This window comes from Arachis hypogaea, chromosome 7, assembly GCF_003086295.3.
Source record: "Arachis hypogaea cultivar Tifrunner chromosome 7, arahy.Tifrunner.gnm2.J5K5, whole genome shotgun sequence".
NCBI classification, from domain to species: domain Eukaryota; kingdom Viridiplantae; phylum Streptophyta; class Magnoliopsida; order Fabales; family Fabaceae; genus Arachis; species Arachis hypogaea.
In genome coordinates this window covers 57,237,308-57,257,045 of record NC_092042.1, presented here as the reverse complement: position 1 = coordinate 57,257,045, position 19,738 = coordinate 57,237,308, and the positions used below count along the sequence as shown (strand labels likewise).

The 19,738-nt window shown below is 33.2% G+C and overlaps 2 protein-coding genes across 8 annotated transcripts; both read left to right on the top strand.

Moving 5' to 3' along the window:
• Positions 1-1,636: 1,636 nt before the first annotated feature.
• On the top strand, positions 1,637-8,299 carry LOC112703164 (uncharacterized). Its single transcript, XM_025754499.3, has 13 exons — positions 1,637-2,129; positions 2,223-2,296; positions 2,511-2,594; positions 2,767-2,847; positions 3,159-3,239; positions 3,732-3,824; positions 4,778-4,957; positions 5,099-5,166; positions 5,263-5,314; positions 7,143-7,196; positions 7,283-7,375; positions 7,538-7,604; positions 7,727-8,299. Exons 1-13 carry the CDS (start codon positions 1,988-1,990, stop codon positions 7,816-7,818), a joined length of 1,161 nt encoding a protein of 386 aa, XP_025610284.1. The 5' UTR covers positions 1,637-1,987; the 3' UTR covers positions 7,819-8,299.
• A 1,750-nt stretch (positions 8,300-10,049) lies between these two features.
• LOC112703163 (crossover junction endonuclease MUS81) lies at positions 10,050-19,353 on the top strand. Of its 7 annotated transcripts, none has more exons than XM_025754494.3 (15): positions 10,050-10,497; positions 10,753-10,841; positions 10,960-11,038; positions 11,140-11,226; positions 11,321-11,446; positions 11,962-12,172; positions 12,936-13,137; positions 13,220-13,335; positions 14,554-14,702; positions 14,869-14,926; positions 15,914-16,072; positions 16,266-16,345; positions 16,786-17,023; positions 18,736-18,822; positions 18,993-19,353. In XM_025754494.3, the coding sequence occupies exons 1-15, from the start codon at positions 10,304-10,306 to the stop codon at positions 19,095-19,097; spliced, it is 1,980 nt and encodes a 659-aa protein (XP_025610279.1). In that variant the 5' UTR covers positions 10,050-10,303; the 3' UTR covers positions 19,098-19,353. The 7 variants fall into 7 exon arrangements, with proteins under 7 accessions (XP_025610279.1, XP_025610280.1, XP_025610283.1 ...); XM_025754498.3 differs by having other exon boundaries at positions 10,052-10,497; positions 10,753-10,855; XM_025754496.3 differs by having other exon boundaries at positions 10,067-10,492.
• Positions 19,354-19,738: the final 385 nt, after the last annotated feature.

Below are 19,738 nucleotides of genomic sequence, written 5' to 3'. Positions count from 1 at the left end.
AATTTGTCCATTAATAATTTGTTCCCCATCCAATTCATCGGAGGGGCATAATTGTGACGCGTTTTATAAGGTGAGAGATGGGTTAACCACAAAAAATGTTCCCGAATTATTCAAACGTCGACAAAAATATACTCGAATTTTACTATCGACAAAAATGCCTTCAAATAATTTAAAAACACAACAACAATACCCAACAGTAAAAATATTTTTTCAAAAAATATCTTAGAGATTGAATTTTGATGCAATTTTTTGCAAGCATGATTATAAAAATAATATATTATTATACATAAAAATTTGTGATTTTTTGTTAAATATATAATTTTTTATAATTATTTTTGTTAACAACTAATAATACTTTTAAAAAATCACAAAATAATATATACTTGACAAAAAATCACCAAATTTTAAGAATAATAATATCTCATTTTTTTTAATTATGTTTGCAAAAAATTGCATCAAAATTCAATCTCTAATGTATTTTTTGAAATATACAAATTTAATGTTAGTTTTTTTTGCAAGATTATCTAACATTAAATATGTATTTCTTAAAAAATATAGTAGAGATTGAATTTTGATACAATTTTTTGTCAGCATAATTAAAAAAAATGAGATATTAGTATCCTTAAAATTTGATAATTTTTCATTGAGTATATATATTTTATGTACTTTTTTTGTTAACAACTAATAATACTTTTAAAAAATCACAAAAAATTTATATGCTTAGAAAAAAATTATCAAATTTTAATAATAATAATATCTCATTTTTTAATTATTTTTGTAAAAAATCACATCAAAATTCAATCTCTAAAGCATTTTTTGAAAATATATATTTACTGTTGGATATTGTTGTTATGTTTTTAAATTATTTAAAAGTATTTTTGTCGATAGTAAAATTTGGATGCATTTCTGTCAGCGTTTAAAAAATTCAGAGGCATTTTTGGTGGTTAACCCGGTGAGAGATTTAAATGTATTTTTCAATCTTGAAGAACGAAAATGTCCGTATTTAAAAAGATGAAAGACCTATTTATCTTTTACTCTTAAATGTAAAGTAATCATTTATTTTCTAACAAGTGATAGAAAATAGTAAAAAAGGTGACAAATAAATTTTGTGTATAACATATTAAAATGCATCTCCAAAACAAGTTATCTTCAAAAAAAATTTAGGAAGCATGAAATCTTTTGAGAAATAAGAAATGAGAAATGCAAGTTTAAGCTAAACTTTATGTATTGTATGCATGACTCCATAAGCAAGATAAAGCTAGAAGAATGTACATAGGATGAACAATGACACCGTATTTGAGAGAATTCACATGCTAAAATTCCACTAACTTAAAAATCTTCTATTAGAATATATATATATATATATATATATATAAAAAGCTAGAAATATAAAATTATATTTAATAGATAAAATATAAATAAAAATATTATATTTAAAATATTAAATTAATATATTTTATATTTATTTTAACAAAAAGATATAAAAATATTAATAAAAAATATATTTTATTTTTTATTATTTTTATTAATTTTTTATAATTATATTTTTTTTAAATTTTTGAATAAAAAAATAAAAATAAATAATTAAATAAAATATAACAATATTAATTTTTACATCTCTATTTTTATATCTTATAAGAAACAGCAAAATATGGTGCCAAAGAATTTCAATTTTCATTTTCAAATGAAAACAAAAACATAAAAACCTCTCAGCACCTAATGAAAACAAGAGTCAGAGGTCATAGGTTCGTAGAAATTAGGGGAAAACATTGAGAAACTGAATCCGATTGAAGACGCCCCGAAACAAATCCGAAATCGGAAGAACATTGATTCAACGGGGTGTTTAACTCGGAACAAACAATCACCATTGTTTTCCTTTTCATTATAATAAAAAAAGTTTAGGTTACACCTATGACCTTTGGATCTTAGATTGTTGGTACTTATTTCGAAAAAAAAAAGGAAAGAAAAGTCGAAATTGGGATCAACAATGGATAGCATAATGAGCAAGCTTCGTAATCTTGACGCTTACCCTAAAATCAATGAGGATTTCTACAGCAGAACACTTTCCGGCGGCGTCATTACCCTTGCTTCCTCCGTTCTCATGATCTTGCTCTTCATCTCCGAGCTTCGTACGCCGTTAATTCCTCCATTAATTTCGGTGTCCTTTTCTTTTTCTTTATTTAATGTCACTGGATTTTTGTTTTTATTGTTTTTGTGTTCAGGATTGTATCTGCATGCTTCAACTGAGACCAAGCTTATTGTGGATACTTCTAGAGGTGAAACGCTGCGTATCAATGTAACGTCCTTTATCTCTTTCTCAATACCCTTCATTTTTTTAGGAATGTTTGTTCTCACAGGACTGTTATTCTTATCTTTTGTAAATTCAAGTGCTTTGTTCTTTTTGGTTTAAATTTGACTTATTTGGTTGTGTAATGTGAACGTAGTGTTAGGTTTGTTTGTTGCATAGAGTAATTGGTGTCTTCGTTTTTTTTTTTTCTTTGGATGTGCAGTTTGATATTACTTTTCCTGCCCTACCATGCTCGATGCTCAGTGTTGATGCAATGGACATTAGTGGAGAGCAACATCTCGATGTAGTAAGTACCATAAAGAAAAGAAGTTGTTTTTAGTTTAGTTTGTTAGTGCTTGGCAGTTAAGGTTTTTCACTAGACTAGAGTAACGAATATTGGGTTATCCGTTGTTTAGATGTCATGCGCTGCCTCTTGCTTGATTTCTGACAACTTTATATGTCTTTGATGTAACTCACAGAGACATGATATAATCAAGAAAAGGTTAGATACTCAAGGCAATGTAATAGGTACAAGGCAAGATGGAATTGGTTCTCCCAAGGTAAGATGTTTTATTGTTCATATTTTGATATTGGATAGTTGATAAACTTAGGGTCTTTCAGTTTTATTTTTGTGCGTTCTTATTAAACAACTTGCTAAGCTTAGCAAATTTTAACCATCCCATGTGGTCATGCCTTATCTCATGTTCGTTGTTGACTCTATAAGATACATTTTGCTTTTTAGGATTTTCACTTTTCTGGATTATATTAGTGGTGGTGCCTTTTGTTTTTCTTAACTTATAGTAGTTTATAAAAATGATATAATTCTTGAATCCATTTCTACTACGCTTTCGTATAATGTTTATTTGCGCAGATTGAAAATCCCTTGCAAAAGCATGGAGGCAGGCTAGAACACAATGAGACTTATTGTGGTTCCTGCTATGGGGCAGAAGAGGTATGCCTGATTTAAAATAAGGTGTCCAAAGTTACGGTTTATAAGGATGTCGTGAATTTAATGCCTTGTTTTATTTATTGATTATTGGGGTATAGAGTGGAGTTTTTGTTGGCTAGGTCGCATACCAAGGTATCTGGATTTTTTATTTTATTTACTTTCAATACTGTATGCTCCCAAAAGTTTAGGGGCATCATATGTTTGTTCTGGAAAAACTGCTTTTATTTAGGCAGCAGAATTAAGGTCAAGTCCATGCAGTTTTCTTCCCATCTTATCATAGGTTCTGAGGTAAGCCGTTACAAAACTTGGAAGGTTGTTGCCTAGAGACAGCCTTTCTATCATCTCTAGACCCTCACCCTACTGGGATAGAACCTCATGCACTAGGCCGCTATCTTAGCTTAGGTTTTTCCAGTTCAGGTTTCATATTGTTTCGAAATGTTCCTTGCATCACGAGTTTGATGATTCCTTAATCTTGGACTATATTCGTATTTGCAGTCAGATGATGATTGTTGTAATTCCTGTGAGGATGTTCGTGAAGCATATCGGAAAAAAGGTTGGGCAGTCTCAAATCCAGATTTAATTGATCAGGTTTGTCTATATGAATGCATCAACCACAATTATGTTTGCCAACATCCATGTAAACGGCAAGTGGCATTGTTCATATTTTATATTTATGTGTATATATTAGAATCCCAAATTTCACCTTTCTTCTGGCTGCTTGCATTATAGAACAGGTTTTGTAGTAATAAAATAATGGAACTCTAAAGCTGTGATCCATTTGCGATGTTGTGCTTATATATGTTGTATTTGGAAATTCCAATTAAAATAGTTTCTACAGCTTGTGTTGGAGGAAGTTAACAGCATTTTTATGGAGATGGTTCACTACCTGGTTTTCATCATCAAATAAACTGCATGTCCTAACAGATCTCTTCTCTCCATTCTAATTAGATGCTTACTGTGTTGTTTGGAATTAACTGGTAACCGAAAATTTATAAGATGAGCTGGTTCTTGAACATTTCATAGTGCGGTAATCATGTCTTTTATTGATCACTATACTTCGGTTTGGGTTGTAACTTGTAAAATATGTGGAAATGGTGAATATGATAACCAAAATGGTTATGTAATCATTCCTTGGCCACAGGTATAAAGCTGTTTGATAAAGATGATATCCAACAACTAGTTTTGCATTTAGCATCCTGTGGCATTTTGTTGGAGTCTGCATTATTCCCTGATGTTTGCACTCTCAGAACAAGGTCACGGCACTAGTATACCTAAGGACAGATACTGTTTTCCTTGGTGACTTTCACCTTGAATTTGTTTATAAATGCCATGTGTTCATTCAAATTAACTTGCTCCATGGATGCTACATAGTTTTCCTTTTATTTTCCCCTTCTTCTAGTATTTAGCATAAATATTGTATTTCTCTAAGCTGTATCTTCAACAATGATCTGCATTTTATGATTTTTTTTAGTTCAAATAACAATTCTAAAATTAAATTGTTAATTTAGTTTGGTGCTTATTTGTTGTTGTACATCACATAGTGCAAAAGGGAAGGATTCTTGCAAAGAATCAAGGAAGAAGACGGTGAAGGATGCAACATATATGGCTTCTTGGAAGTAAATAAGGTGGCAGGTAATTTTCATTTTGCTCCGGGCAAAAGCTTTCAGCAATCTGGTGTACATGTACATGATCTGCTGGCTTTTCAAAAGGACTCGTTTAATGTAAGAGCTGATCTGTTTACCTTCCTTTTTGGTGAACTAATTGCAATTTATACTATGCATGATCTGGAAATATTTTTTTTTTTTTTGTCAATCATGACACTTCATATTTCAAGAGACTAAATAGTCTTACATGTGATACAGTTAAGTCACCACATCAACAGATTAGCTTTTGGTGATTATTTTCCTGGTGTAGTGAATCCTCTTGATCGGTGAGCTTCTTTTGTTCTGAAAACCTCAAATCCTATTAAAATTTTGTAAAAATCGACTTTTGAAATTATATAATTTGTCACCTTATGAATTTTCAGTGCACATTGGACTCAGAAAACACCAAGTGGGATGTATCAATATTTTATTAAGGTTAGATTATATATCTGCATACTCCTAATTACTAACTTCGATTAAGATTAGGGTTAGAATAAATTGTCAAATTGCTATGTGGAGTAAATCAATATCCAATATACTTCATCATTGTATTTCCTTGTGTGCTTTATGAATGAATTAACTAATTATTTTCTCCTGAATTCGTTAACTCTGGAACCTGGATAGCTTTTAAGTAATGTATATTTGAAGCATGTACAATTTTATATGTATGTATATACGTGTGGACTTCCTGTGGTTCAAAATTATGCTTATCCCTCACGTTATGTGTGATGTGGCATGTTTGTAAAATAAAAATGAATGGAACAGAAATTCAAAGTTCAGAAGGCTGTTATCTGTTATGTTCCTGTAGTTTAATAGGGTGGTGTAGCAACCTAATTAATGTCTCTTATCAAAGAAAGATGGAAGTTTGGAGTTTTGTTTGTTTTTTTTTTTTTTTTTTTTTCTTGGAGGGGAAGAAAAGGGGGGGGGGGGGAGAGGGGAGGTTTTTGTAGTTGAAGCTAAGGACAAGAAGATTTTCTCTGATAGCCTTGAAATTGTAAGTTCTTGTTAAGTATCTAAAGAAAGTGGGAAACTGCACTTTAAAAAAGCTAGCTATTAAAGGAGAAGCACCACTTTCTTTAGATACAATATCAAGCATCCTATCTTACACTACCGAATGTGGGATTTTGGGGATACCTAAGTTCCTAACAATACATTGCCCCTGGAGACTGGAGAGCCAACGTCCACAACGTCTTCACTCTCGATGCTGACCCATTGGTAGCCACTTTGCTACCGGCTATTAGTATTTGATATTCACCTTAATCCAGACTATAGGTAGCCCTCTCCATGGTGCCGACAACCTTGCTCTGTTACCATTGTTAAGTGCTTAAGGAAAGTGGGAAACCACACCTTAAAAACTAGCTATTGAAAGGGAAGAACCACTCTTTAAATATAACATCAAGCATCTCATACTACACGATGTAGGATTTTAGGCACCCCATAATACTCAAGTCCCTAACAGTTCGTCTTCTATCTCTGATTGGGGGGAAGGCATGCTATGTCCATTCCCACTTTTTTTCTCTACTACCTATTTCTTACCTACTTTCTAGTTCCATTCTATCAATTGGCAGCATTAGACCTCCCGATTTAGGAACCCTATACTACATGAATGAAAGCAGAGTATGTAGATGCAATTTATCGGATATTAAGATATTGTAGATTCTTGGACTGGACCAAGATAAAGCTTATGGTTAATGAATGGACTCTAAGATAGAACTGCTTTGAGGGGGTGTGCTCACATTTGCTTTCTGGAAGTAGCATAATCCAAATGTGACTTGGGCAGGAACATTGATGTATGTGATCAAATCCATCCGATAAGAATATAAATAATGAACCTGTCCTTGTCCAATATAAGGAAGAAGAATATAATGCATGAATGAATCTTAGAAACCTCAACCAAGAGCAATTTATTCTTGCTTCTGTTTGGGAAAAAGAAAGCAGAATTGTAACATCCATTTTTACATCAGGATATGGTACAAATTGATCCCCCCTTTTTTTTTTTTGGGGGGGGGGGGGTGTGTCGATGTTGCTTATATTCTTACTTTTCTTAGTATTTTCTTTTTAATTACATCACCAAAATGGTGTACTTGCTGTATAATGGAATCAATGCACAGTTTATGTTTTGTTTGCTGAATATTGTCTTTTAAAAGGGTACTTGATTTTGTTATTCTTGTTGCAACATGTGAAATATTGCATAACCACTGTCTTTTTCGTTGGAAACTTACCAAATTTTGATTCTTGTCGTCCCTTTCATGCTGTCTCTCAGGTTGTGCCTACTGTTTACTCTGATGTGAGAGGACATACTATCCAAACAAACCAGGTTATTGAACTTATAAATACCACTTTTCACTGATTTTTGCATTCTAACAAGGAAAGCATAATGAAAACTAGAATTTCTTCATGTAGTTCTCTGTGACAGAACACTTCAAGACCGGAGATGTGGGCCGATTCCAGTCCCTTCCTGGAGTTTTCTTCTTCTATGACCTTTCTCCAATTAAGGTGGATTCATACAATATATTATAGTTAATATTAATATTATATCTGTTCAACTGAAGTTGAAATATGTTATATTAAAATCATGGTTGCAACTAGGCGCTCTGTTTTTCTCAGTACTCCTCACCCTCTCTGCATTCCTTTGTGTTATCTTTCGACATGTTGTAGGTTACCTTTACAGAAGAACCTGTCTCATTCTTGCATTTCCTTACTAATGTCTGTGCCATAGTTGGAGGTAGAACCAGATCTTCAGCTACTCTTCTCTACTCTTGCATTTAAAATACGTTCAGGACATGAATAAAATAATTTGTCGGGATCTTGTCACATCAATGCTTTTTGTTCGCTTTTTCCATTCAGGTGTTTACACTGTATCTGGAATACTAGATTCATTTATCTATCACGGTCAACGGGCTATCAAGAAGAAGATGGAACTTGGTAAATTTAACTGATAAGCACGTCCCTTAAATGTTGTATCACCACTTTGCAGTGCATGGTTCTTCCCAAGACAATCTATTGCAGAGAAGATCAACTGTTGAATAGAATTCCCCTCGGGGTTCCATGAGTACTGTCACTTTCAGCAAAAAGGATTTTGCACTTGGATCATGTCATCGGTTGAAATGCAATGCTTGAACATGACATGTGCGGCAAATGCCACATTGCCAATGAATTATATCTTTCTTGAAACAGCTGCGATGATGTGAATAACTGAATATTGCATATTTTGTCTATATGTATTGGGGTTTATAGCCGGGTTGTTTTGAGTTTGGAGCTCCGAGGGAGGGGGAGGGAAATAGTCAAATAGGGGGCTTGGCATTCTTTTATCTCATTTTCCCAAAACAATCTAATTCAATCAACCGCCTTTGGAAAACTATTAATTCAGCATTGATGATCTAAAATGAGGAGGCGGTGAAGCCTGTTCTTTCATGTGTACATCTGGACTTTCAACCCCCCCCCCTCTCTCTATCCTCTTTCCTCCTTTCTCTCCTTTCGCCCGCTTCTCTCCTCCTCCTCGTTCCCTCCATGGATTAATGCATACAAGAGTTGCCTTTCAAATGGGTTTAACGATTCAAAGTTGGAGGGAAACAGAGTTTTGTAAGTTTGAATGAAACTAGGGATATTAATGTCCTGACACTTATAAAAATTTTCAACCTATACTTAGATATCTGAGAAAAGGACAAATAGGTCATTGATTTTTTGATATTTTGATATGCGGATATTTAAATCTTTGAAGATTTCAAAATATATTTAAGTTTCTGATCTTTTCAAAACCTAAACATATTGATTCTTCAGGTTCATTTGAGTCTGTCAGACCTAACGGAAAAATCAAACGTGATCTTTGTTGTATCTTTAAAGAGGTTAGAAATTTAAATGTATTTTTAAATTTTTAGGGATTTAAATGTTTGCAAACTAAAAAGTCAGGTTTGATTTGTCTTTTTCTCTAGATATTAATTTGGTCTATTTTAGTAAGTGTAAAATAGTTGGTATTTTCTATTTTCTATTAATATTACTCCCTTGACTATCTTCTGTATTTTAGGATTTTTTTATGGTAAACCAATAAAAATGTTTTCAAATGATAAAATTGCTAACAACAGATACAATAAAAATTTACTAACAACAAAAATATTTTGTCCAAAAAAAAATTACTTGTAAAATAATTCTCAAAAGAATTTTAGAGGTTTAATGTTAATATATTTTTTTCATAAATATTATTAGAAAAATACAATTTTTATTCTTAAAAGTTAATAATTTTATGCTAAGTAAAAATTTTTGTGATTACTTTTGTTAATGGAAAAGAAATATTTTTAAAAAATGAAAAAAATCTAAAAATAGATCCTTTAATCTCTAATTATAATCTCAATCTTATACCACCGTCACCTCAATTTTCAAGTCTTTACTGTTATTTAAATGGTTTCTCATCCCAATTACCACCACGATCACTGTCATTGTCGTTGCCACTACCACCACGACCATTACCATCACCGTCACCTCCTTCACTAACGCATTTGTTAACATTCAAATGCTTTCTCATTCCAATTACTACCACAGATTCTTGTCATTGTCGTTATCACTACCATCACCGTCACCTCCTTCACTAACGCATTTGTTTTCCTTTTCGACCACAATTTTGTTCTTTTTCTCTTTGAGTTATTTCAGACAAAAAATTGAGGTGTTCAAGAAAATTGAACGTGCATTTTTATGACTAAAACCCTAAACCAATCATACCTTTAGTTATTCTCCAAGTTAGTCAAATTTGTGCACAAGGTTTAATCACTTGATAGCAACTCGGATAGATAGAGTGTTTTGGAGTATTATATTTGATACTTATAAGATTTAGAATTGAAATTTATATTAGAATTAATAAATGAAATAAAATTAGTTTCACTTTAAAAAGACAATATTATTTTGATAAAAAATTAATAAAAATTTGTCACTTATATAATTATATTAATTAAATAATTAAAAATAATATTAAATTTAAATTAAATTGAGATCAAATACTAGAGTAACAAATTATATATTTAGTTTTAAATTATTATTTATAATATATGATCCACAGATACTAACATAAAATATTATGAGATCCAAAATAAAATTAGAATTAAAGTTTTAACATTGGAATTGTTCTAACTCTTATTTTTATTTAAAAAATTTTCCTAGACAATAGACATAAAGGGAAAAAAAAAAAATCCCACCGGCACCCGATTCCTCATCTATGCCCCCGAAAAGGAAAAAAAAAGGATGGATCTTCTTATTTGATGATTTGAAAAAATTCCCTCTCTAACTTGGTAGCCCTCTCACGGCGACAACTTGAGCGGCAGTGGCGGAGAGCTCTCTGTTCCAGTCTTCTGTGCCTCTCTCCTTGCTGCTTTTGTGCACTGTTCTCCTCTGTGCAAACCCGTTCCAACCTAGCCGCATTTTAAGAACTTAACAAGAATGAAAAACCCGACCGGGGTTCGCTGCGCGGAGAACGAAGAACTGGCGTCATACATGGCGAACAAGTGGAAGGAAATGGCGGATCAGCCGAAAGGGATTTCAGATAACATAGAGATGACCCTCTCTAAGGCTCACTTTAACGTATGTAACTCTAAAATCCCAATTCGAACCATCAAAGATTTCTCTCAGGTCAAGTACGTATTTTAAAATCCCAATCCTTCTCTATGCCGCGCTTTATTTTTCTTTTCCACCTCTCCGAAAAGTTTAATCTGATAGAAAAAAAAAGCAACATGGATGATTATATTTCTAGCGGGGTATGGTCTGTGTTAAAAGTGCTTAGTTTATTCGTCTGTCTCTTTCTCTCATTGATGTGTTTGTAGATTGATATAATGTTGCCTTTTATAATGTACAAATCTCATGTTCCTTGTGCTTTTGTGATTGTGTAACAGGGGTGTGGGGAAAATGATCTTGAAGCTCATGCAGGGATTTTTTGGGACTGGTGCAGGAGGTTCTGAATCAGAAGACTTGAAGAGAAAGGGTGCGTGTGGATAGGTGTGCTATGCAGTTTTCTTATTTTCTGTCACCTTGAGTAGGCTCTACATATTTCGGTCCATTGTTCTATTCTTCATCTTTTCCTTTTTTATTCAACTTTATAGGAAAGAAAAATAGAGGAATGAAGCGCTATGTTCCTCAGAGGAACTCTGTGGCATATGCTCTGTTGATAACCCTTTACAGGTACATGTGCTTCAATTACTGATGCATTTTTGAAACCTTAACCACATTTAACATCATGGTATAATTTGTCTTATTTTGAAGTTTTATTCTTGTTTTAATAGGAGGACTGTAAGTGGAGAAGAATTTATGCGAAAACAAGAACTTATTGATGCTGCTGAAGCTAGTGGTCTATCTCGAGTGCCAATTGCGTATGTTCAATATAGATTCTTCTCTGTCCAATTAGACTAATGTCTTAGTGTACTAAAATTTATGTAACTTTTGACTGACATATTGAATGTTCAGGCCAGAAAAAGGGAAGGGAAAACCTGGACGATTTGGAAGTTCTCCTCGCGATTGGTATAGTGGATGGAACTGTATGAAGACTTTGATAGATAAGGGATTAGTTGTAAAATCAAGTTGTCCAGCAAAGTATGTTTTTTCTATTGTGCATCTTGTCTTTGACTAGGAGATATTAGTTTTGGACGTAAACCTTTTTCCTAAATATTTTATGTCATATTTAACATATTGAAATCAACTGGTTAAGGGAGCCTCATTATTTTGAATGTGTAGTTAATTGCTTGATAAAGTTAGATTTTGTGGCGCTGAGCATGTTTGTCCCTTCATCTACTTCTATTTCTTAAACAATTGACCGTGGCATATGTTATGCTTAGAAATATTTTTAGGCATTTATTTTGGTAATACATTACCCTTTGAACAATGTGGCTGTAATTTGTTTAAGCATGCATTGCCTATCAGAGCTAAGATACATATACCATATAGTTTATAGTTTAAGAGAGACAAAGTTTTATTTTTAATTTAATTTTATCCTTTTTTCTTCAAGACCAGCAAATTTCAAAATGTTTCCTTTTTAGTCATTTTACTTGACTATGGTGGTGGTCTTCAAATTCTGCATCTTTGTGAAGATGATTATGTTTTGTTTTCAGATACATGCTAACTGAAGAAGGTAAGGCAGCAGCATGTGATTGTCTTTCAAGGTCTGGAATGGCAGAATGTCAAGGAAAGTCTGTTTCTGTTGATACTCCATCTAATATGTCAGATAGGGAAGTCAATGGTGATGATTTGGAATCAGAAGTTATGTCACCATTGACACAACAAAAGAAGCCAATGGATGTTCCTCTTGAATCTCTTTTGAAGGTATTTTTCCTCCTATTTTGAATTCTTTTTGCTTCTGTTGTTGCTTTTTATTCATATATTTGTTCGTTTGAAAAGTGTTGAAATGATGCTTGCATCTGATTTTTGTGTTACACAAAATGATTTGTTGTTCATGTCGTCTTGTATGAATTTATCAAAACTGCAATTGGATCATTTGGTTGTAGCTACAAGCCTACAACTAGCTTTTTCATTGCAAGACGTAAGCCAAAATGACATTATAATTTTTGGATCCTCTAAAGTAAGGATTTGGATTCTCTAAATTTTAAATTTCACTTTAGAATGTAAAGTGTAATCTCTCACCATTTATAGGTGGGGTCAAAAGAAAATATCAGAGAAAAACTATCTAAGGGGGAGAGATCACACTTTACCTTCTCAAGTGAAAATTCAAAATTTAGAAGATCTAAATTCCTAAAGTAAAGAGGGTTGTAAAAGTCACAGAACAGCCACCATTGGGTCATTTGGTTAAACACACTTCTAATGGAAGTTACTTATTCAATAGTTATCTGTTCTCTTTATATCTTTACAACTCTCTTCACTTTTGAATATCTAATTCCATATTTTCTTCTTACTCCCCTCAGATACGTCCCGCATCTAATTCCATATTTTCCATGAAGTTCAAGCACAAAGATTGCATGATTTAATTCATTTGCTATGTGTCACTCACTCACTTGCAGTTTGTTCCTCTTTCACCTGATAATTCGACATGTAGTATTTCCCCGATTATTTATGGAATCTTCTTTTATAGTTCACACGCATGGGTTTCTCAAAGGAACAAATTGTTAGTTCTTTTGCTGAAGTTTCCAGAAGCCATCCAAATGAAGATGTCTCATCTTTGTGGCCGGCTGTTTTGTGTCATCTACGAGAGGAGCAAATCTATGGTTCACATCCAAAGTCTTTGACAGCTATAAATGATTGCCATGATACTAGTGCTAATACTGTTCTATCTGGTATTTCTTTGTCCCTGGCATTTAGTAATGGCACAAATCACTGATGAAATCCATATCTCAGCATGCTGTCATTGATGGTCAGGTTCCAAAGACCTCATTGGAAACAAAAGCAGAACTGCAAGTTCAGCCTGCAATGACCATGTGCCAAATTTCTCTTCTGATATTCCATCTTTCCCCTTGAGAGCTTGCCCATCAGCTGTACGGTTTGTTCCATTTGCCAAATTTTTTATCGTTTAATTCTTTTGACATTCTGCATAATTTTTAATGAGCATAAATCCTTAATGAGATTGCGATACTATGCCAATAATATCACTTATGGAAAGGGAGATGATCATAAGTACAGACATTGTTTCGATTGCATGAGTGGTACAATATATTATCTAAGCATCATGTAATATTCCTTTAACTTAAAACAGCATTACACTTTATTTTTGGGTACATTTAGTCATCACTCATCTGTTTAAAAGAGGTGCTACGAAATTGCTGATATAGCAATAAGGTGGGTCAAATATAATTTTATTCTAGGATAGTAGGATTTAACATTCTCCTTGACTCCTCCATTACATCCAATATAGTTGTTAAAATTGATAAAGTAAAGTAATAAATAAACCTATATGTGCTGTTTGCAGAACTTGATAACATGGGAGAAGGCTTTCCTTGTTTATAGAATTTGAGGTTTTCTATATTTTTATTAAATAAAAATTCCCAGAGGCTTACAAAGTCTAGGAACATCAGTATGCAGCTGCAAACACCTATTGGCTTTTGTACATCGTACTACCAGTCTTAAACTGTTCTTCAAGTTTCTCAGTCTTGCCAATGTTGAATCTTTTCTCACTCACTCAGTTAAAAATTTATAACATTTTTATACTTTCATTTTCTAGTTTTATGCTTTGAATGACATTTGACATGCTCATCGTTGTGAAAGGCAGACCTAACAGCCTTGTGTTAACCTCATGAACTCCTAGCCCTGATCGATGTAAATGGTCTTTTCTAAGCTATGATCATGTGATCTCCTTGTTATCGGCATTTTGAATTTTGAATGCTGTAAATAAAATAAAAAGAAATAAAAAATGATAAGATTCTCAATGAAAAGAAGGTATGCTTTACACTGATAATTTTATTGTTTTATACCTATGGCTATATAGCTAATGTGTATGGCATGTGCAGTTTATTATGTTGATGTATACAGCTAAAGTGATGGGCATAGGTGAAATTACTAAAGAGATTTAGATAATTAGATGTTAATTTTTTTGGGTGGCAAACAAAAAAGATGACTCTGACATTATTTGGGTCTGTAGCTGAACCCACTTTGTGAGATATTGCTTAATAGTTATTCTAGATATTGTAGTTTGCTATGATTTTTGCTGTCTTCAAAATGTGTCTAAGAATTGGTATTTGTTTTGATGAAAACATTAGGTTGATTCTGTGCAAATGCCAAGGAAGGATGAGCTGTCATCAAAGATGACCAGTTTAAGTGTTCCACCCTTGAGCTTTGGTGAGAAATTTGAGGAGGTATATCAAGTGATTTTAATATTGGATGATCGGGAGCAATTTGCCACTCAAGGGTTAGTAACATATGTAAAGTTACCCTTTCCAATCAGGATACTATATTATATACCTGATTTAGTATTCTCTTTAGACATTGTCACGTAACTATAATTATCATATTTGTGGCAATCTTGTACTTTCTTGTTGCTAATGACTTCAAATAAATAACATTGTACTTTTTAGATCTCGATCTAGGAAAATTATTGAGGAAATTCGGATCCAATTCAAAATCCAAATAGAGGTGAGTTTGATGTCTTTACCTGTAGTTCATATTGCTTCTGAGGAAAAAATTGGTGTATTGTTTTAATTTTTAAGTTTGCAATTTTAATTGTGTCATTTTATTGTGCTGTGGTGCTGGTGCATAAGATACCAGAGTCTTGCCACTATAGAAGCTTCATCATGAAGTATTTTTGTGTTGCACTAGTTGTAAAGGAGATTGTAGGGTGGTGGGGAGAGAAGAGGGTTGGTTTGGTACGGTTGGGAGAAAAAGAGAGGGGCATTTTTGTTCTACAGACGGGTGGAGTGTAGTTAAGATAAACGTCATGGAAGGTTGGTGTGATTTGCCCTAAAATCAATAGTTGGAAAGGAGTTGAAAATCCTAGTTTCCATAGGATCTTTTGCTTCTTTCCACAATCCAAGACCTTCGAACTTTTTAAGCAAAAATTGAAACAAATCCATAGCCCAAATCCATGATTCTCCAATGATACCATAAGTTTTATCCAAAGGGATCTAAAATGATGAGACTTCATTTCAGAATCTAAGGTAGTAAGGTGCATGTAATACACATATTAGGGATAAAGCAATGAGAGAGGCCTTTGCTGTTGAAGCTTACAATTAGTGTTTATTCTATTAAGTACTATAGTTAGTGATGAACTATGTCAATCTTGATAGTCCTGTAAAGTTAAATCTGTATTAGCGTTCGTCAAGGATATATATACAACCATGATCAGATTAGAAGTTAAATAATTTTGTTGCTTCTAATTCATCATATCATGTACCTGTGGTATGCTACCATGATCCCATCAGGCCATTACCATTATTTTGTTTTTTATTAATGGAAATTGGGAACTCAAGTCTAGTTTTTTCAACTAATTATGTCATTTCAAAGAAATTAGGTGTTATTTGTGTTTTCTTGTTGGACTTGAATGACCCATACATTTACATATTGAATTCACTCTATTTAGAAGATTGAAAAAAAAAAATATCATGTTCAAATTGGTTCATCCAGGTACGACGATTGCCTGTTGGAGATGGGATCTGGATAGCACGTCATAAAATTCTTAAGACTGAATATGTATTGGATTTTATTGTTGAGAGGAAAAACATTGATGATTTGCGCAGTTCAATCAGGGATAACCGCTACAAGGATCAAAAACTAAGGCTTCTGGTAATTATTCCTTCTTTCATGGTCAGAATTGTTTATACATGTATAATTGTATAGTCACTGAATAATGTGTCTGTTGCTGTCGCTGTTGCTGTCGCTGTTGCTGTCACTAATAGTTTTTTATATATTTTGATATTTATACTAACATAGCTTGCCAATCCCCACATAATGTTTCATTCCAATTGCACATTGATAGAGGTGTGGATTGAAGAAGCTGATATATTTAGTGGAAGGTGACCCAAATTCTTCCGAAGCTGCTGAATGCATAAAAACTGCGTAAGTATGGTTTCTATGTTAAATTAATGTGTTTGGTAATGCAGGGGCTAGAAACCAAGTTCAGTGTTATTTATCTACTTCTCTCATCATTTCCTGCAGTGTTATGGCTTATTAACTGTCAGTTTTGTCTACCTCTGTCTGCTTTTTTCTTGTCTATGATAATTGAAAGTATTAGTTCTTGACAAGATTTTGATTGCACAGCATTTTATTATTTGTAACGGATTGGATGGTAATCTTATTGATTGTTAACGAGCTGGTTGAAATGAGGTCTTGTTACCAGTTAGTTATGGGATGCTAACGTTTGCTTTAGCTGAGGTTACTTTGTCTTGCTGTTGATAATCAAGGGTGCTTCAAACTCGAGAAAAGTTGCAAGCATGTAAAATTTCTGTTTGTGCGAAAATTATTCACCATTTCAGACCTTTTCAATCTGCCATTTGCAGCTGTTTTACAACAGAGATTCTGGAGGGATTTGATGTGCAGAGGACGAGTGGTTTAGGTGATACTCTCAGGAAGTATGCTTATCTTACCCAAGCAATTTCTCAATGTTACAAGTCAAGAGTTTTTGAAGGCCATGTTGTAGGTTTTGCACCATGTCCTCCTTTCGATGAATTTATTAAACAGTGTCAAGACTCTGGAAAAATGACAGTTAGTGATGTATTTGCCATCCAACTTATGCAGGTATTAACCATCTCAAAAATTAATTTTGTTTTGTTTTCTAATGGCTGTTTATTTTGTCTAACTGTTGTATCTGTGATCTTTTGAGTATCCTTTTAATTTATGAAATGTTGCTCTAGTGAACCGTGAGACTGAGGAAGATATGAGTAGGGGAAGAAGAGGGATTTGGAACCTTGGCCTTCTACCATGGAGGTGGGAAGCCAGGAAAACATGAGTTCGCATGAGGTATTAGGAAGAAGGGGAACGGGAGTGGTATCTAAGAGTGGTATATAGGAAGTCTTTGACAGCCTTGGTTATATATATTTCTTTCCCGTAGGTAGTATATATGCATAACTCACCTAGTGGGAAAATGCTTTTTATTGATGTCTTGATAAATAGATGAATAGATGAATAACACAAGACAGAGGATTAGAGTTCCTCTATACATTAACAACAGAACCACCGAAAAGTGTTATCTGTAAAGTATTGCATAGGTATAAAATTGGGATCTGCATAAAATTGTCTGGTTTAGCTATTTCTTCACTCGTGTTCGTGTAACAAGCTATGAAGCATGATCGCTGACACAACACAGGATACACAAACACGACTTTGAATTTTTGGAGACACAGTGACACGATATATATAAAATATAAAGTATTTTTTAAATAAATCATAACAATATCTTGATATTCTATTAATATTAAAGCACAAATTAATTTTTTTAAAATGTTTTTAATCTCTTTCAATTATGTAATTGATAAATAATAATATATATGATATCTAAACTCATTTCAAGAATATAGATTAAGAATAGTATTAGACACGCGGACAAGTGATAGTATTTAGATGTGTTTAGAGGTTTTTGGAGAAGTATTTTTTGTTTTTTATTAAGACAGTTACGCACAGAAGACACACATGTCAAAGGAGCGTCGTCTCCGAAATGTGTTTGACACGCAAACATAGCAACTTAACAAAGTGTCTTGTGCTTTACAGGTAATAAGTTTACCAGTTTGCACATTGGTTTAACACCTCCCAATACTCCTCCAATTCTGTGTACATGATGAAAGCAAAATGGCATAAAGACACATTTTGGAGAGATATACCAAATTTTTACAATGACGAGATAGAAATGACATATATGTTATATATTTTCATTTTAAATTTCCAATATTTATTACTTTTGAGGCTCTGCCTAAAATCTTAGTATTTTATATATAATTCATTGTGTCAATAGTTGATATTGTTGCTAAAGTTCATTTGACAAATTTTAAAATATAATTTTATTGACACTTTTTTTAAACTGTATTTGTACTGTCCAAGCTGAAGTGCTTTTGAACTAAAAAAGAAAAAGTATTTGGTCAAATGTGGATAATGTATGATGTGCATCATTTGTGTGTCTATTTTAGACAGTAACGTGTGTCAAACACACGGATGCACCATGCTCTCTTGGTTTACAAGCAATTATAAGAAACCACAAGCTCTTCAATTTGGTTCAGTTTTGCGATCCTCTAGTTTAACATAATTTACTTCAAAAAAATATAATTAGAAATTCCTAGATGTTCAGGTGCTGATTGACAGCCGTAATTTATCTGAGCAATACATTTTCTCATGCTTGTTTCTCACAAAGAAATGCAATTTCTTTTTAAGTTGGATGAGTAGTTATTGGTCCTACCCATTTCATCCAATGTACTTAATAGATGCTCTTTATTTTGACATCTGGAAAATTAAAAATGCAGGTTCCACAGGTTACAGAGGAGGTTGCCATGGCGGTTTTAGATTTGTACCCCACACTTTTATCTCTTGCTCATGGCTACTCACTACTCGTGAGTCATTTACTTCCTCTCTAGAAACAACTCATCTGATTAGTGTGTTACAAATTATATTCTCTCCTATAGTCTTAATAATATGGCTACTTTTTCTTTCGTTTTTTATTCTTTATCATCAAACTACACCGTCCCCATTTTTTTTTTTTGAAATTCATTGTTGTGGTTAGGACGGTAATTCTTGTGCCCAAGAGGACATGCTTCGAGCACGGAGTAACAATGCAATCCCTGCGGCTGCTAGCAGGAACATTTTCCAGTTTATTTGGGGTAGCTGATTTGCATTCCTCCTGGAGTTGGATTTTTTAACCCCTTACCATGTAAATTCAGTAAGGAATGGTGAACAAGTTTTTTCTTCTTACAACTTTGGTATTGGTAGCATCGTAATATAGTATGTGTATATAAGGGAAATTAGGCGTATTTTTTAACCATAATTAGCAAGATAATATAAGGCGTCCTTTTCCGTTGATAAGGTGCAAAGGTCACTAGTTAAGTACCATTGAATTTCTCACGTAATAGAATTTATTGATTTAATGATGCTTAATCTGAGTGCACTTTAGAGGGAGGCCTTTGTTCGAATGGAAAAGCTTAGATCTAGTAACTAAAAAACTAGCAAGACGTATTTATTTAGTATATCACACAGGATTACACTTTGCATATTCTGAGTCAACAACTGATAACATTTCACAGCCAAACATTGCTACTAAGGAAAATACATAAATGAACTTATGAATGAATCCATCCATCCCTCTGGCGTTGCCTTTATGTCTGGAAGACATCTGGAGAAAAGCAACCATGGCTTTCTGAAGGTGGATTTTGTCCTAAATGAAATTTCAAAATGTGAATCTCTTAAACCTATTAATATATAAATCATCTCAAGGTTTTGTGTATTAGACAATATGTTAAACGCCACACATCT

What these genes read in the sequence shown, in the direction of transcription:
- LOC112703164 (XM_025754499.3), top strand. Translation starts at nt 1,988, where the DNA reads ATGGATAGCATAATGAGCAAGCTTCGTAATCTTGACGCTTACCCTAAA. An exon ending in GTAGTGAATCCTCTTGATCG is followed by an intron (nt 5,167 to 5,262) that starts GTGAGCTTCTTT and finishes ATGAATTTTCAG; the next exon opens with TGCACATTGGACTCAGAAAA. An exon ending in TGTCTGTGCCATAGTTGGAG is followed by an intron (nt 7,605 to 7,726) that starts GTAGAACCAGAT and finishes TTTTCCATTCAG; the next exon opens with GTGTTTACACTGTATCTGGA.
- LOC112703163 (XM_025754494.3), top strand. Translation starts at nt 10,304, where the DNA reads ATGAAAAACCCGACCGGGGTTCGCTGCGCGGAGAACGAAGAACTGGCG. An exon ending in CTATCTCGAGTGCCAATTGC is followed by an intron (nt 11,227 to 11,320) that starts GTATGTTCAATA and finishes TTGAATGTTCAG; the next exon opens with GCCAGAAAAAGGGAAGGGAA. An exon ending in TGAGAGCTTGCCCATCAGCT is followed by an intron (nt 13,336 to 14,553) that starts GTACGGTTTGTT and finishes TGAAAACATTAG; the next exon opens with GTTGATTCTGTGCAAATGCC.